The sequence below is a fragment of the Thermobia domestica genome, chromosome 5, assembly GCF_964235325.1.
Source record: "Thermobia domestica chromosome 5, izTheDome1.hap1.1, whole genome shotgun sequence".
NCBI classification, from domain to species: Eukaryota; Metazoa; Arthropoda; class Insecta; order Zygentoma; family Lepismatidae; genus Thermobia; species Thermobia domestica.
This window is the reverse complement of record NC_137458.1, coordinates 225,602,747-225,621,458: the sequence shown is the minus strand read 5'-3', so window position 1 is coordinate 225,621,458 and position 18,712 is coordinate 225,602,747. Positions and strand designations below refer to the sequence as shown.

General features: G+C 34.5%; 1 protein-coding gene across 1 annotated transcript in view; it reads left to right on the top strand.

The window, feature by feature from the left end:
* LOC145686419 (soluble guanylate cyclase 89Db-like) overlaps nt 1-18,712 on the top strand; it is a 367,562-nt gene that overhangs the window by 308,271 nt on the left and 40,579 nt on the right. Inside the window, exons 3-5 of the mRNA XM_081759712.1 lie at nt 1,701-2,068; nt 7,701-7,924; nt 15,014-15,121. Coding sequence (XP_081615838.1) covers nt 1,701-2,068; nt 7,701-7,924; nt 15,014-15,121 — 700 coding nt within the window. The remainder of the gene's footprint in view (nt 1-1,700; nt 2,069-7,700; nt 7,925-15,013; nt 15,122-18,712) is intronic.

The following is an 18,712-nucleotide window of genomic DNA, read 5'->3' as shown; positions in this document are numbered from 1 at the left end:
CTTAAGTACTCTTCTTTCCTGTGCAATCAAATGTATGAATAACAATACTCAATTAGATGTTATCTACTTTGATCTCTCGAAGGCCTTTGATTCTGTCAGTCACATTCATCTTCTTCATAAACTCTCCAGTAGATTTAATGTACATGGCAAATTTCTCTCTCTAATCACAAGCTACTTGAAGGACCGTAAACAGAGAGTTGTTCTTTCAGGGGCGACTTCTAACCCCCAACCCGTGATCTCAGGGGTGCCTCAGGGGAGTGTGCTTGGGCCTCTGCTGTTTGTCCTGTATATGGATGATCTCTACACGCACTTATCTGCTCAACCTAGTGGCCTTCTGCTTTTTGCTGACGATTGTAAGTTATACAGAGAAATATCGTGTCTCCATGACACAATTGCTCTACAGGAAGACATAAATTACCTTACAGGTTGGTGTGAAATGTGGCACTTAAAACTCAACAGTAAGAAATGTGACAGTATTACTATTACTTTGAAAAAGTCTCCTGTTCCCTCCACATACCATATCAACGATTCCCCTATCACACATTCTGCTAGTCATAACGATCTTGGTGTCATCTTTGATTCAAAACTCACCTTCTCTGACCACATCTCCTCAATACTAAAGAATTCAATGCGCATGTTGGGACTTCTTTATCGATTCACCGAACTACGCACTGTTTCTTCATTAGCAACTTTTTATAAGACTTTAATAGCGCCCAAGATCGAATACTGCTCTCCCATATGGACCATGGCAGCACCTACACATCTCTCCAGACTTGATTCTGTTCTCAATTTCTTCATCGCTATAGTCCGTTTTCGTGTTCCTGCACTTCGAATATTATCTAAGAAGGAGCTCTTGCGACATCTTAATATTCAGACTCCTGAAATACGCAGAATTATCTCTGACCTGAAATATCTACATAAAATAGTTAATGGAAGCTTAAGATCGGAAATATTACTTCAGGAACTATCCTTACGTGTCCCTTCCCGCATCACCCGGAATACCCACCTATTCCATCTTGCCCGTCCTAGGTTGGCTGTTATACAGAGGTCTCTTTTTTTATAGAATACCAAACTGTTATAATCAAGTAACAACTGATGTAGACATTTTTTCGAGCTACCCAGTGTTTGAAAGAGCAATTAAACGAGCTTTGACGGAATAGTTTTACTCTTACACTCTTTTTTTCTATGTTGTTGTTGTTGTTGTTGTTTTTTCTTTTGTTAGCATGTCCCTGTGTAAAATGGCAAAGTTATGCTATATCTGGGAATTTGTTCAATAAATAAATAAAATAAATTAGGAAGGTTAGGTGTGTGACCTTAATCCAACTCGTGTTGTGTTGCTGAGGTGAGTTTTCCAGCAGATGACAAAACAGACATTTCGTTCACACCAACATAATATCATTACTTATCCACCGCAAATCCATGTACATGGTGCAGTAAGGTTTCTAATTCGTAAAGTATGGTCCTCCTGCAAATATTTCAATCCTTCAAATATGAATAACAAATTGTGGAGAACACGAATCTGTTCCTGGATATGTAGGTCTAATTCTAGATGTCACATTTTCGAAATTTGAGGACTGACAACAAATTTTGTTTAAGAACTTTCCTCCATATCTCTAAATCATAAATAAGAATCTGCATAGTATGCTGTAAAACCAAGTGTTTGTTGCGCAGACATTTAATTTTATTTTCTTCTTCAATAGGTCAATTGTACCAGATTGCCAAAGAACATTATAACATCAACCTTGAGATCATTGTATTAGAGGAGGTAACAGCGGCGCCTGACGCACAGAATTTTATGGTGAAATTTCGACTGAACTTCGACAATAGAGCTTACATGACTCGGATGGCACAGAAAAAGTCAAATTTTGAAAATCTGTCCTTGGCTCCAGTCACGTGCTCACTTCTACTTCGGTTATTTCCATTTTGCATTGTTTTGGGACGAGATATGAAAATTGTTGCAGTGGGTGCTAAGCTACAAGAGTTGTGGGAAGACAGAGTCATTGTTGGAGATCTAGTTTCAGAACATTTTAGGTTAAGGAGGCCGAAAGTAGCTTTCACATGGAAAAACGTAAGTTTTCTTTCTTTCTTTTTCTTTCTTTTAGAACTTTCTGTGTTAAATTAGGGAGGTAAGCAAAATATGAATTAGGTGTTGTGAAATCAGTTAATATAAGAAACGTTTCTGCAATTTGAAGCAGCTACATAATCGTCTTCTATGTGTAGATAAGAGAAGGGAACTTCTTCCACTTAGATAAGGAAATCAATAATAATCAAACACAAACACGAGGGACGTTGATTAAACATTTCCACTAACCTAGTTGTATTTATAGTACAGGGTGAGCATAAAGTCTCGTCCTGATAGCAAAAATTTATTACAGAAGAACCGTTTGACATAATAATGTAAATACTGGTCAGTTACATAGGTTAGTATTACAAGTTTTTTTTTTTTTTTTTTTTAAAGACCACTTCAACGTGTGTCCCGTTGGTAGCTCGGAGAATGTCTAAGCGGTATTCCAGTTCCCGCCAGGTGCTTTGTAACATGTCTTCTGTCATAGTACCCACTACTGCTTGTATCGTACCCTTCAATTCCTCGACGTCAGCAACAGATGTGGCATAGACTCTGTCCTTGATATAACCCCATAAAAAAGTCTAGTGGAGTAGTGTCTGTGGTGGGGAGAGCGTGACACCACAGCACGCATTGCGCTTTCTCCTGCTTCGATGCCATTTCGCCAACTAACCCGCGCGCGCCAAGTAACGTACTGCGTCACTCTTGGGTAGCACTAGTGCCATCTATTGGTCTTTAAAAAATTGTAATACTAACCTATGTAACGGACCAGAATTTACATTATTCTGTCCAACGGTTATTCCGTAATAAATTTTTATAATCAAGGCAGAACTTTATGCTCATGGTGTAGAATATTGACATTTTAAATGTGTATTGATACATATTATGAGTTAAGAGGTAAAATTAATATTTTAACTCCTCATATTTGCCGTATTACAAGCACTAAACTGAACGAAAGTGTAAATTGATCCATTTGAATCCCGAGCGGTGAACAAGTTTTAGTACTTAAGAGGTTACACACCAAAGGAAACATCTGAAAGAGATATATTGAGAGGAAACCTCATCTTGTGATTTTGTGAAGCACAGGGATCGTCAGTTCAAGGGTAGTAGGATTTCCATAGAAACAGCCCCTATTCTATGGAGACTCCAGTAAAAGCCACCATAGGGCAAGTGAAAACCGCCATTTGAATGGACGCCGCATAATTATTCACCAACTAGTTGTACTAGATACATGTCAAGATAAGTGTGAGATCTGTTGAAGAAAAATGATTCATGAGGATTTGCGCATGCTCAAGGTGTCTGACCAATATGGTCTCCGGCTACTGATCCCTTTTCACATACAAGAACATTCACTTTCTGCCAGGAACATTTGATTCTTTACCACGAAGCCCAAGAGGACTTTCTTGATATATTAATAACTCGTGATGAAAAGTGGGTCCACCATTATGTACCAGAGATTAAGTAAGGGCCAATCGAAGCAATGGAAGCATACCTACTCACCAAGTGCAAAGAATGTCATGTCCAACCCTCAGTGAGCAAGGTCATGCTCACAGTTTTTTTTTGGACCAGTGATGCTGGATTTCCTGGAGAAGGGTATCACAATTTATTTATTTAATATATAACACAACAGGCTTAGTGCCCAATTATAGTGTTGTGTACATACAGTAAATGTTACATGCATAAAATTCTTAATTATTTCTATAGAAAATTACTTGTTTTACATATGATCGGAACCTGTTTTAAATACATCCACTTTATCAAGCTTATTTACAATGTCATTATATAACGTACACAGCCTCCACATAGGGGATTTAAATAATATATTGCTTTTGGCTTTAGCACAATAAAATGTACCTGTATTCTCTACTCTGGTTTTGCAAGTGGGAATCCACAATTATATTTTCGAGACCAACTCCATACAATCAATCTTATTATTTAATAACTTGTATAAGAATAACAAGTCTAACATCCATCTTCTTTTTTCTAGAGTTTGAAAATTATAGCTCTTTACTAGGTTATTGTAGGAAAAATATTTGGGATAATAATTAGTTTTTTTTTGTATGTAAACATTTTCAAGAATTTCATTTGGATGTTTTCTATTTCTTGAGAGTATTTTTTATTATTGGGAGTCCATATAGTAGAACAATATTCTAATTTTGATCTAACATATGTAAAATAAAGTGTTGCTAGCGTTGTACCACTGAAAAAGTCTTGCCCTATTCTGTACATTAAACGTAAGTTTCTGTATGCGCTGTTTGTTATCATCAGGGCCCGGATCTTGTTGACAAGTCAATTTTTTTCTGTTACGCATAGCACAAGGCAAGTTCAAATAAAAACATTATCCATCAACTCTTAGTTTTAAAAATATATTTTTTTAGGGTCAACTTTTGGTCACTTTTTGCCGTTTTGAAGTTTCAGGTCAATTTTTAATATTTTAAGGTAACTTTTAGGTCACTTATGGTCTTTTTATTCTTTTTCTTCTACATAAGGAAATCTTAAAATGAAAACTGTTTACGGATTTAAAAACACGAAGTTAAATGATCTTTTTTCCTGCTTCCTGATTATTGGGGTGGAAAAACTGCATTCCTAACAAGTTAATGTAGCTGGTTGACGAAGGCTGGGGGTTCGTAAGTGGCCAAAGCAAATGGTTGTAGGTTATTTACCACAAAGGATATGACTACGTGAATAACTAAAAATACATTAGAAGACGTACAAAGATTTTAAACAAGGTTTTTATCTATTATCCTGGTGTATACAATCTACACTCGCGAACTTTTATTCTTTAAGTGTGCTTCCTAGTTTTAACTTGAGAGTGAATTGATGCTTTCAGTATGTAGAATGCCGAGGCCTAAACCATCTACAACTTCTCGTTTAAGACAGATTATTTCTGAATTTGGTGAGGATGTGTTTAGTACTGACAGTACAATATTACTTTGCAAGGTATGTGAAGTAAAAGTGGCAGCAGAGAAAAGATACACTGTGCTAAAGCATATCAGAAGGGAAAAACATTTACGCGCAGTTGAAAACAAATATAGAACCAAGTGTTCACAATTGTTACTTGTGGAGAGTGCTTCGAATAGTAAAGGCAAATCCTCAGTTTTCAAAAGAGTTGTGTGAAGTTTTTGTTCCTTCAAATATTCCTCTTTGGAAACTCAGTAATGGAAATTGTGGGATTTCCTGGAGCGTCATACAGGTCGTTCCATTCCAGACGAAACGAATCTTAGGAAAAATTACATGTCAAAGTGTAACGAGGACACAATAAAAAAAATAAGAGAGGAACTTTCGACTCAGAACATTTTTGTTTCTATAGACAGACTAGTGATGTGAAGGAACTATATAGTCAATATTATTGTCGGGGCAATGAAAGGCGACGAACCTAGCAAAATATTTTTGCTAACTGGTAGTGTTGGAATCTGTCAATCATTTTACAATATGTAGACTTTTCGATAAATCGATATCCCTACTTTGGCCTGAAGGTGTCCAGCATGACCATGTTGTTTTTGTATCAGATGCTGCTCCGTGTATAATTAAGGCTGCTAATTCAATAAAATCGTAACAATGTTTACAGTTATCTACTGCAATGCTGAATAAAGTATGAGCTAAATTTTCTGACGATTGCAAAGTTCCTGAGTTAGTTTGTTGTATGTATCACAGCTTATAAAATGTTTATATGTTGTTTAACTGGATATAGGCCTATATATATCTGTAATTCAAATATGAAATGCTTAGCTATTTACTAAATTGGTCAAAGTTTAGTTTTAATGTTATTGCTTTTTTTAAACCAAAGAAACAAATAATCAATTGACTGCAACTAACTGAAACAAAACTTTTGAAAATGAGTGCAAACGGTAATTAAAATCCAATAGATATTCAAAAAATGTCAGTGTTTTAATGAAATAAACATTTAAAAAACTACAAGTTTTAAGGTCAACTTTTGTGAATTTTAGGGTCATTTTACAATAATTTTAGTGTCATTTTATAGGTCACTTTTTAGAAAATTTTAGGTCAACAAAATCCGGGCCCTGGTTATCATGTTTTTTGTGCTGATTGAAATTTAATTCAGGATCAAAAATAACACCTAAATATTTAACAGTACTGGCCTAGACAGCTTGGTTTCTTTCAGTGTATAGTCAAAGGTGATGGGATTTCTTTTTCTCATAAAAGAAAGGGATTTACACTTAGATACATTTATTATTAATTTGTTGTCATCGCAGGAGGAAGAAATAGGTGGAAGGAGGTGATAGAGGCGACATTATAGAGAAGTATCCGGATGTGTAATGAATGAATGACTCATCGATCTGGAGTAAACTCATCAAGTTTCAACTATCATTTCCAGTTTTCTAAACGAATTTCGTAGTTAAACCAGTTTCTTAATACGATCCCGAGTCCATTATGATACAATTTATAATAAACTTTATGTATTAGAAAAGTAGATTTTTCCAGTTACTTTTGAACGGAATTTTACTTGTTTCACCCCAAAGCAGAATCCTTGGTGTCTCACTGTAATGAAGCAAATCATAAGCACATTGATAAATGCTTGTATGTTGATATATCCCCATAGTGAACTGTAAATAATGATTCAGTAGACTCTAGAATCAAAATTGCATTAATACAAAACGCAGCACTTAAGAAACGAACTCTTTTCCATTTCTAGAAACTAACATGTTGTTTACATTTGTGATGGCCAAATGGCGGCTCACTGGCTCAAATACCTTTCATCCAGCCTGCCAATAAATATTAAAATATGTATAAATGGTTCCCTCTTTCAATTTCTTTCGTAACAGGAAGAGTGTAGCTGGCCATCATAATTAATATACCTGAGTCAATACATAACTTTGACCTGTGAAAACATTTTCTTTAATCTTCTGGTTACCAAGTCCATTCTGCAAATTAATGTAGCTTTTTTTGTAACAATATAAATTTCATATATGCCCTTTCAAATGTTCATAGCTCAGGCCTTCATTCGCCTAGTCACATGAAACAAGAAGCAGAATACAGAACAGAACAAAGATTCACAAAATGTATCAAGTACCAATATTCAATGAACTATCATCCCAGAGGAAGAAGGGAGGGGGATATAAAAATAAAATATTGCTCAAGGACGAAGCTCCAGAATTTACAAGCTAATCTTTGAGAACTTTGGCCTTATTGTTTGTTAACATCTCGATAGAATTAGATTTTGATTTGATTTGAGTTTGAATTAGCATCTCTTTCAGCAGCGAGATTATATGAGGCATTGACTTACAACTTAATTTGGATTCGAACCAAATGAGCTCCCGTTGGGAATCAAACACGGATTTTCCAAACCAAAGTCGCGAACGCTGATCGTTTAGTTGTGAGGGAGCTCTCGAAGGCATTAGCTAGTGTAATTTGTAAATGTACTTTCCAGAACGAAGTTTGCCTGATTGTTTCGTAAATATGGAAATCTAGAACACCTAAAATAGAAGAATGAGAGAGAAAGTGTAAATATTCATTATCGAATATCATGAATACTTTTGACAGGAAGAGGGACGAAAATGAAAGGAAAGTTAAGTTTACGTGTTGGGATATACTTTTTATCTTCCACTACACCCATTTACAATTGGGTTACTGCCCTCTAAACGTGACCGTGACTAATCCTTGTATTTATGCATTGCAGGTGTATTACTTACAGTCTGTTCTATTTGAATTGGAGGTGATAGACACTTTTAAGCCATTAGAAAAGCAGGAGAAAGACACGAGTTCATTGGAGAATGAAGAAACGCGGGAGAAATTGTTGAAACAAGACAGAAGAGGAAGCCAGGGACTCAGGAGCGTCCTCCTGAAAGGACAAATGAGATATAACGAGGATCTTAAGGCTATTATATTCCTCTGCAGTCCCATGTGAGTCAAAAAAATCTTTAGACACTTATTTGAAAATACACTCTTTAAACTGTGAGCTACCAATTTAAGAAGATAATAAGTCATTTTTTTGATTACCTATCTGAGAGAATTTTTTATTGACATATTATTTCCCCCATAAAGTAGCTATAACAATATACAATTGTGCAAACATGTAGTCAGGATTTTCTTAAGTGCAAGTATGGTGATTCTCAGCGTAAACTCTTTTAAAATCACGTTTTCCATTTTATTCTTTCTTTCTAAAGGAAATTGTAGACTTCGACTTAAGCTTAAAATTAACTTTAAAATGAAGCAGGATCTCAAATGACATCTTTCGCATGTGTCATGATCGATCGAGTCAGGAGAATGTATTATTTTTAAATCCTAAGATTCAGTGTATTAAAAAAAAAAAATCGACGCCCTTACTGAAGTACTTGGCAAATAACTGAACAAAAGGCACATAAAAATAGTACGTGTCTTATGATATATATTTGCCTAGTTTCAGTGAAGTACGGTTTGTTGGTCTGGAGAATAAACAGTATTTTTGAACCATGTACATGAATATGAAGGGAAGAAAACATTACTTAAGAAATTCTTGCTTTTCTACCCTAACTACCTTATATACATGGCTCGTACGTGACTGTCCTTAAAACAAAACACACTTTCGACTGATACTATATACATGTCATGGGTTTATAAATTCTGGAAACATTTTTTAAAAAAACTGTTCGAAAATATACTTGTTTTTCTTTGTTTACATTTGGGCATCCCTATCGAGGTATCAGCTTCAGGCACATGTACGAAAGATATCTTGAAAAACATTATATTTCTTAGTTATACATGTGCCAAGTTTCGTCGAAATGCGACAATAAATATAGGATAAATTTACTTTCGAGTCATACATACCAAATGCATTTTTAAAATATAAACATTATGATATGAGATTGTCTCAATTTGTAACGCGAATTCTTAACAATTAATACTCGATGCTCCGTTACGTGCACTGCTTGCCTGATGTCAATACATGGAGCTAACGTGTATACTATTTGTAGACTTTAAACTATTATGGTGATTTAATTGATTAAAAACTGATACATGGGTTCAATTTAATTATAGTATTTCAAAATAGGACAAGGGTGTACCTATATTTAGATTTGAGCATTATTATTTGTATCACTTGTAACGTAGTCTGAGTGAAGTTAAGTTTTCCTCACAAAGACTAACGCCATTGGACATGTACTGTTTGAGTACATACACATAATTGATTTTAAATATGATGAATAAAACATTTAAATCTGAGTCACTATACTCCAAATATGAAATAATGTAATTTCAAAATTAGTAATGAAAATCAAGGAATTTAAATTGACTGATTTTTTAATGAACAAAATAACAAAATATTAGGTTTTACATCAAAACGACTAATTTCTGGAATAATCATGAGACTAAGTATTTTGAACATGAAATTCAACACTTACCAAAATTGCTGGCTCTAGAAATTATTACTTCCATAGCGACTTTTAATTCTTGTACAATGCATTTAACGTTATCATTCCAAAAAGTAATTATGGAGCACTAGACCCACTTCAAGGGCTATTAATTGGGTTGCTAAACACACTCGAATGGGACTAAATTTCTTGAACTTTACCGTATCCACTATAAATGTGAAAATTTGAGTATAATTTTACCACTCGAAACTTCAATGAGACAAATATCATTAAGCCATTCACAAAATGTAACACACACTCGTAAAAGTAAAGGTAGTCGTTCCCATAACGTAAATAAATTTGAATGAAGTAGCCAAAATATTCTTCTTTATAATCTTTGTTCTAATTCCGGGAACCAAACACTTTAACTTATCGATCGATAAACTATTTCTTTTCAACTTTCAGAATATACTTGTTACAGCTTATATCAATTTAAGAATATTTTTTGTTTCACATTGTCACTCTAAACTGCATATATATCTTAAGAACTTTCCACTAAGCTCCATTTCTATAGCACTTGAATTTACGAGTATTTGACTGTGTCCAGTTCTCGATCGTTGTCGTAATTATGAGCCTACTCTATACCCGCGTACAACTTTCAGATTCTAGTACTCGTTATTCCCGTTATAAATTCAATGGCGCTGTTTACCATTTTAACCGACTATCATTTTTTCCTTTTTTTTCTATTTAATGAAACTGTTACACACTATACAGTACTAACGATTTAATTGCAACTTTAGCTGCATTGCTTCAATATGATCATGTAACAATGGCGAAAACGGAATTTTAACCGTTTTAGGATTTCCACTTTTTGAGGTAAATTTTAGATTTTAACTCAAACAGCTACTGCTTCCTTACTATTTATCGTAGGATCATGGTTCATACCTCGTGCTTTTCAAAATAGATCATATTTTCCAACGGCACCACTCGCTTGTCCGTATTATACACCAGAAACGGGAAAATCGAATAAAAACAGGAGATTTTTCGATTTTTTTCGAAACTTTTGTTCCCCTCTGGCCCGGGCCTGGGTTTACGTAGGGATCTGATATTTTTTTTAAAAAATAGTATGTTGTTATATACATAATACGTGTGCAAAATTTCATTCTTGTATCTTGAAAATTGAGGTCGGGAGAAATTTTTGAAAGTATGAAGGTGACCCATTTTTTCATATAGTATGTATATTGTAAACCTGTCCCATATAGGATGTAGGTTGAGCGAGGTAATAAAATGAGTGTCCGGAATCGACTTCCACTACCGGCTTTTATTGCGAAATTTCACTAAATAGCAGTATTTTACAGAAATACTACAAAGTTATTCTTCTCTATACTTGTGAGGTTAGAGACAGGTAGTTCTTGATCGAGAGATCGCAGACAGGGTCTCCACAAAGCCCCGTAGCAGGCTAGGCAGAGCGGCGAAGGGTTCCCCAATGCTCCGTGGCAAGCAGTGAGGAGGTTAGTGATATCAGAGCCCCGTAGTAGGCTAAGCGACTGGGTATAGGATTCCCAACAGAGCCCCGAAGCAGCCCAAGCTAGGAGAAAGGAAAAGCCAGGAGTCCCGAAGCAGACTAGAGGCTTGGGGTTAGGTTACTCCTAATGTTCCGAAGCAAACAGTACGAGGGACACCAGAGAACTGGTACTGGTCCGCTGGCGGCTGCCGAATTTATAGATCCCCAATCGGCAGAGGCGCTGCTGCTCCGATGTCGTCGTCTGCTTCGTGGGAGGGGCCAGAAGTTCGTCGTCTGCTGGTTGTAGTGGTTCCATGTGGTGCATAGTATCTTCACGTAAAACCATGTGGTGGTGTTTATAAACATAAGCGTAAAGTATTGTTTGTACACAGTACCACGTGGGATATTACTATATATATGTACTACGTCAAAAATATATATACTGTATATATAGGGTGCGGCAGAACCGACTAAGCAGTTTCTATCGATTATCGCAGGAGCTGTGGTGGGGTAGGCAGTTGCACGTGGTCTGCCTTTGTTCAGTCGTTGACCCCATTTCAGTAGCCAATATGGTCTGGACCGGTGCACATCGTGGTTTTGCCGTTTGCGCTTATTATGAAAACAACAGATCTGTGATCGCTACATAACGAGCTTTTTTGAGGAAGGAGTGTCCGTGACAGTGAATTCCACACGTTATGTTTCAATGTTGAAACATTTTCTGCAACCCAGAATGGACGAGATTGTTGAAGAACATGGACTGGGGGCTTGTGGTTCCAACAGGATGGAGCTACTGCTCACACAGCTCGAATTTTACTTGATGTTTCGAGAGAAATGTTTCCGGGACGCCTCGTCTCTTTGTCGGGTGGCCTGCGCGGTCAGCAGATTTGAGCATTTATGACTACTTTCTTTGGGGACATCTGAAGGAAAAGGTTTTCAAAAGCCGCCCTCACACCCTACCAGAGTTAAAAGAGGGATTATTGACGAAGTGAATGCCACACCCCGCGATATGTGTGCAAGAGCTGCTCGAAACTTCAGGGATCGTCTACAACAATGTATTGATGCTAACGGGCGCCATCTTGAGGACATTATTTTCAAAACTAAATGAATGTAAAATGATATATTGTACTAATTTAAAAAAATATATCCTGATTTACTTTTTATTACTCCTTAAAACTGCTTAGTTGGTTCTGCCGCACCCTGTATATATCATAAAATTTTACTGCGTCAATACTATTTGGCCTAGAGTCATGATTCAAACGTTATTTTCTTTAGTATAACAAGCCCTTTCCAACGGCACCACTCGTATGTTCGTATCATATACCTAAACTGGAAAAATTGGGAAAAACCGGATTTTTTTCTGAAAAAATCACCCTCTCGAAACACTTGCGCCCCTTGACCCCGGTCCCAGTTTCACGTAGAGATCTCAAAAATTTTTTAGAAAAACCCAATGGTACGCACAATCTGTATGGTAAGTTCCAATCTGATATCGTGAAAACTAAAGGCGTGAAAAAGTTTTGAAATTTGCCTTAGGAAAAAATAAAAAAAGCCACGCCCCTCCGTCCCACTTGGCGCCGCAAATTTGAACACCCGGTTCCAAAACGCATCTGTGGTCTTCTATGGTCTATCCTTGACTTGACTAATAGAAAAAGCCGGCTTAAATACCTGTTGTAGAACCTAAATAAGCGTCAAAGGCGTCAACGCAATGCAAAATTTCAATTTAGTTTACAACAACGTACAGCAATTATACTGTACAGTGTATTATTGCATTTGTCATATTTTGCATTGTGTTGGGGCTCTCAAACTTTGCGAAGGATGGTAAGGAATGAGGCCCAAAAAACCGTAAACATGTTTGGACATGTTTAGATCTAAATATTAAATTTGCGCTAGAGGTCCCACGTCTTAAGGTTCCGAATGAAAAGGGCCAGGGCCAAAAAAATCTATGTAAAAAAGGGCCCGACTTAAAAGAGCCTTGTGATAAACAACCCGGTGTAGGCTCCATTCAGGCGAACACCGCATAAAAATATCGAGCCTCAGAAGAGGCCAACCGCTCCTAATTGACTCCAAGTCAAAAAGACCCTGCCTCAAACAGTCTGAAATCAATATCCTGAGGACAAAGTAGTAAAATTGATTCCAACTAACAACAAAATAATCTTCTTTTATATTTTATACAATCTTGTACCCCATAGGCGACGCACAAAGGCTTCCCCCAATTTCTGTGATAAATTAGCAAGGGCTACCGAGTCGAAGATGAGGTTAGTTAAAGAAGCTAATAATAATAATAATAATAATAATAATAATAATAATAATAATAATAATAATAATAATAATAATAATAATAATAATAATAACAATAATAAATACTTAGGAAGCTCTTGCTCGTACCAACTAACTTAGACTCATACTTAGTAAATTATATCGGGAATTATATCATGCGCATGTATCGCGAATTATCCTGAATAATATATATAAAGTCGCGGTGGCGCAATGATAGAAAGTTCACCTCTGGTGTGTCGGGTTCCTAAGTTGATTCTAGTTCCTGCCAAGTGACTTTGTGCTGGAGAAACCCCGTATCTGTAAGTTGTTTCGGAATCCTTTCGTTTCCTTCCACTTTCTTTATTCTACTGTCTTATTGATCCTCATCCTCACCGGCTCCTTCGACATGCGGGCCGTAAAACTGAAAGATTTCATTTCATTTAAATCCCAAGCTTTATTTTATTACTTTGTTGCATCTATTACTTTGAAAAATACCAGTATTGATAAAGAATTGAGTTTCGTTTCACAGTGTAAAACTGCGGAAGACTTCCAAAGTATGAGTATTCAACATTCAAACATTTATAATTATAGTACATTTAGTACATTTATAATTACTGGTTGCAATAGATTAATAAGCTATATATTAGCTCATAATAGCTAAGTTTTATATATATATATTAGCTCAAGTTTAGCACATGCTTATGTACTGTAAGGAATAATTGCAATGAATAGAACTGTCAACTATATTAAATAATGATTTCAAAAGGGAAAAGAAATATTGCTTGTGGCCGGACTAATCTCAGTGGCCCTTTATGTGACTACTAACCTCATCAGTATGCAAATTACTTTTGGGAACATACATGCAAACAGTTTGTTTGAGAGTTATTTCATTTTATTCTCGACGTTAACAAATGTAAGACTAGGGTAACCGATATTATATAGTTCCCAATATGTGTACGTGTATTATACAACAGGTACATGATTTTACGAAAAACGCAAGGAAATAAAGTATTGATTACCTAATCTGTAAACATAAAATATTACTGTAATCTTTACTATTTTCAGTCATTATTACAAAATAATTTTGACCGAAGATTTAATATTTCATTTTATTTATAAGCACTGAAGTCAGTTTGTAGATTTTTAAAAAAATAAAATTTAATGATGTAGTATGGAAAACTTATGATTGAAATCCTCTAAATGTTAACTCATGAGGAAAGAAAACTGTTAGCAACAGGAAACAAATTAAAAGATGAAATATCGTAGAGCTTCACTGGTAAAAGGGTAACTTTAATACGTAGAGATTTAGCTATTCTTTTTAATAGGGCTATAGGCACATATGTACTGTACTAATCTTAATAATGATAGTGACTTTTTTTAGAAAGATGGTAAAAAGAGTTCATTATTTGTATGGAGAACTTTACTGTTTCTTGTAATTTATATCCATATGTAATTAAGGGTCTTCACTACAGCGAAATTTAACTATCGCTAATTTTAGAGTTTTTCTGTAATATATTCAAAACAAATAAAAATATCGAAAAACAGAAATGTAGCCAACTAGACAATACGATTTTGCATGTGATACCTTTACCACAATTTACGTATCTGCTTTTGGTATGCAGCTTTTTACGGAACCCGCAAAAAATGGTAAATTATCTACAGTAAATTATCTACTAAATCGAAAGCAGATAGATGAGTTGTGATAACGATATCACATGCAAAATCGTATTGTCTAGTTCACTACGTTTCTGTTTTTTGAATATTTTTATTTGTTTTGAAGACATTACAGAAAAAACCTCTAAAATTAGCGGTAGTTTAATTTCGCTGTAGTAAAGACCCTTAAAAGGGAAAATACATTGTTGGAAGATTTTTTAAAATTAAATCCTAGTTAATTCTCTGTTACTTTAGGATCAACAACCTTCATGAAATGCAAAACATGGGACTTTATTTGAACGACTTAAGTCTTCATGGTTTAAGCAGGGAAATGGTGCTTGCTGGATGGCAGCATTGTTCAAGGTATGTGAAAACTATGCACATATCTTCTAACAAGTAAAAAGGGTAAAATTAGAAAATTGTAAAATGTTGAATTCTTAAGCATTTTAAAGCCTGTGACAAACTTCATGGCATTTCAGCTAAACAAATAAAACGCAAGCTCTGGCGCGACCTTGCCAAGTGGTTAAAGGGGTTTGGCTAAGCAGAGAAACTACAGCGCGATCAGGTGACTGGGAATAGACGTGGATGTGTACAAAATAAACGTGGCAATACCGCTGGCCTCTCATTTGCTAGCAGCATTTAAAGGGAACTTGGAGCGCGCCTTCAAATGCCAAGATGTTTGTTACGCCGTTTAGAATTGTACAATACTAGCATAATATTTGACTTTTCAAGTCTGTCCAGCTGAGTTATAAACTTACTAAAATGTTTTATTATACCAAAAAGTTTACGCCAACTACAGTATAGACAAAACTACAAGAATTCTCTTTTTTAAAAAATGATGCTATATATTTAATATTATATATAAATACCTTATCATATTTTATATTTTATCTAAACACGAAAAGCTACATACATTTGTTATTGAAAAATATATTTGACATGCACATATTATTTACTTAATACTGTTAAGAACAGTTACAAAAAATGTATCTAAATATTGTAATATGCCACAGCGTAGCAAGTATAACAAAGGAGTGTAAATCACTCAAAGTGACTAAGTATCTAATATGAAACACAGGCCAAACTGTGCCACATTAGCCAAATCCCAATAGATTGTCATCAATGATGTGATGCTGTAATTTTTTGCTAGATATAGCTCGATCATTAAAAAAAGGCGTATACTAGCCTTCATACCCCCGTGCACACCCCATTACATCCCTAGTTGTCAGAAACCCAAAGAATAGCAACTTATAACTTGTTCAAATAGTAAAACTAGGTGCAGAAGTAAGAGCGAACCAATTCATTTTAGAGAACATGAAACCTGGAGTAAGAAAAAATAACTGTGTGAACACAATGAGTGCTTTTGTACATGAAAGACAACGGTGTATAGTTAGATCCGTCAGGTCAGCCCTATATCCCGTTTTAGATAAAATACTTACTTGTAAAAATAGTACATTCACTTGTGTCTTTTCAAAAATATTGAGTATAGGGTCCGTGGCTTAGTGGTCACTGTATGATCATATGCTTATATAATTGATACATTTAAGCATGAACACATACTGCTAGTTGGTAGGTTTGTAATTAGTCTGTTAAAATATTAACAATTAAAATTTAGTTAAAAATTTCATTAATTTTTAATTTAATGAATTTAAATGTTAAGGAGTAGTTAATTTTTAATTGATAATCGTTAGAGAATTCATAACGATTAAAAATTAACCGTTAATTTCTTTTCTCAAAAACATGTGAAATGAATATTACTATTATTTAATTTTACTGTTGTTAATTACCAGTCTTGTTAGAAAACAGTAAATTCTCATAATAGTAGACTAATTTTCCAATGCTCTTAACTTTATACATTAAATTTTACGTTAACTTTCAGAACCCAGTACAATTCTCGTTGTGTAGTAGTGAGAATAGTAATTTTTATAAATTTGAACTGCAATCAATTAATTTTCAAGTTAATTTTAATTTTTGCTATTAGCTATTATTTTTCCATGAAATTAATTCTTAACTTAATCAATTATATTATCATAAGTTTAACGTTTGATCTTCTTCTTTCTCACCTCAACTATAGGTTGTTGGGCAACATGGAAATTTTAAAACTTTTCTCTCCCTTGGGAGAGCTATTTTATATTTTGATAAGGTCTTTTCTTCGTAACTGCATCTAGGTATTCTATTTTTGGTCTTCCTCTTCCTGGCTTTCCTTCTGCCTTTCCCTCTATCAGCACGGTGATCCCATCAGAGTGCCGAATAAGATGGCCAAGTATGCTGTTTCTTCTTTTTCTTATTACCTTCATGATCTGTCTTCCTTCATTAGCTTCATTTAGTATGTCTTCATTCTTTTTTCTTTCGATCCATGATATACGCAGCATTCTGCGCCAACACCACATTTCAAATGCATCTAGCTTGGATATTTCAGCTTTTCTCAATGTCCACGTCTCTAATCCTTAAAGCGCCACGCTCCATATCAGAGTCTCAATAAATCGTTTTCGAATAATGTTTGATATTAATTCATTTTTATTTTTTCCAACTATGCTATTTGGTCTTTCCTAGGTTTTCGTGAAATGTCGATTCCTCTGTTAGATGGAAAGAAACAGATATTGATGTAGTTCGAATGATCTTAATTCACTGCAATCTAAGTTTATATAGATGATTATAGGGGACATTGAAGCATGACTTGTCTTTCTCATGAGACAGTTTATTGAAAAGAATTGCAAATGGTGATGAAAGCGGTCGATTGTTAGTGTTCAGTCGGATATGATGATGATGTCTTCATGTAATATAAGAGAACCAGAGGAAAGTGTATATGACATCGTCTAGAACCACGTAATTCATATCCTTTCCTGTAACTTACAATGGTTCAATCATGCCTTCAAATCTTATAAGCTTTACTTACTCATTTCCCAACCTCATACAATGATTAAAAAATTATATAGCTACATAAGTCGGGCGACAATGTAATATTCCATTGACATTTCGATATTTATTTAATTTTGTTGATTATTAATATTGATCTCTGCTAACTAAATTTCAATATGCAATCTAAGATGTTATGGAGTTGCCATGTGTAGTATAACATTCAGAAGCTCTTTGTAAATTACATTTCAGATTAGTGAAAGTAAAACAGACTTCAAGAACTGATTGTACCTGAAAACATCATACTACAAAAAAAGTATAAAATAACAACCTTAAAAAATAATAAAATTAATGGTTTAAAAAACTGCTCTAAGATTAAATTTAATTATGACTAAAAATTAATAAAATAAAATAAAAATTCAGTAACACGCTTTCTTTTTTAAAAATGTAACAAACAAAACAAAACAAATTGTATTTATATTTTTTTAAAAAAATAATTTCGGTTTCAAGAAAATTTACTTTTAAAAAAATTCAATGTATGCATGATAAAAACAAATGCATGGAGAGAGCTTTCATGTACAATTAATTTATTATTCTCATGTACTATTTTATGTAAGTATATCTTAATTTGTACCAATAGTAAACAAAAAACGTTATATTATAATAGTAACATTATACTATTAAGTCAGATAAAGTGATTTTATGTTCGGGGCGTTCCCAATACTTTTTAAAGTCATGTATCGATTGATTTTTAAAAGTAACTTTTTTGAAAACAGTATTTTTTAAAAATTTTTAGTAGAATTTGCTTTATTTTGTATGTTAACATGTTTTCCAAAAAGAAAGCATGTTATTATTTTTTAAGATTTTATTTGAGGCGTTGGATGGCAAAGTGGCGTAAGTAACTTTTGACACATTTTGAGATGTTGATGCTTTTATTAGAATCGATATAGAAAAATCGGACAAAAAGTACAAAATGCTGTTGAGAATTCTTTATGTTGTTAAGAAATGTCGCCAACTCGGAAAGTGCAGAGTTTAAGAATATATACACACAGAGTTCTTGTATTTTCAGTGAAATAGCGCATAATTGAAGGGCCGGAA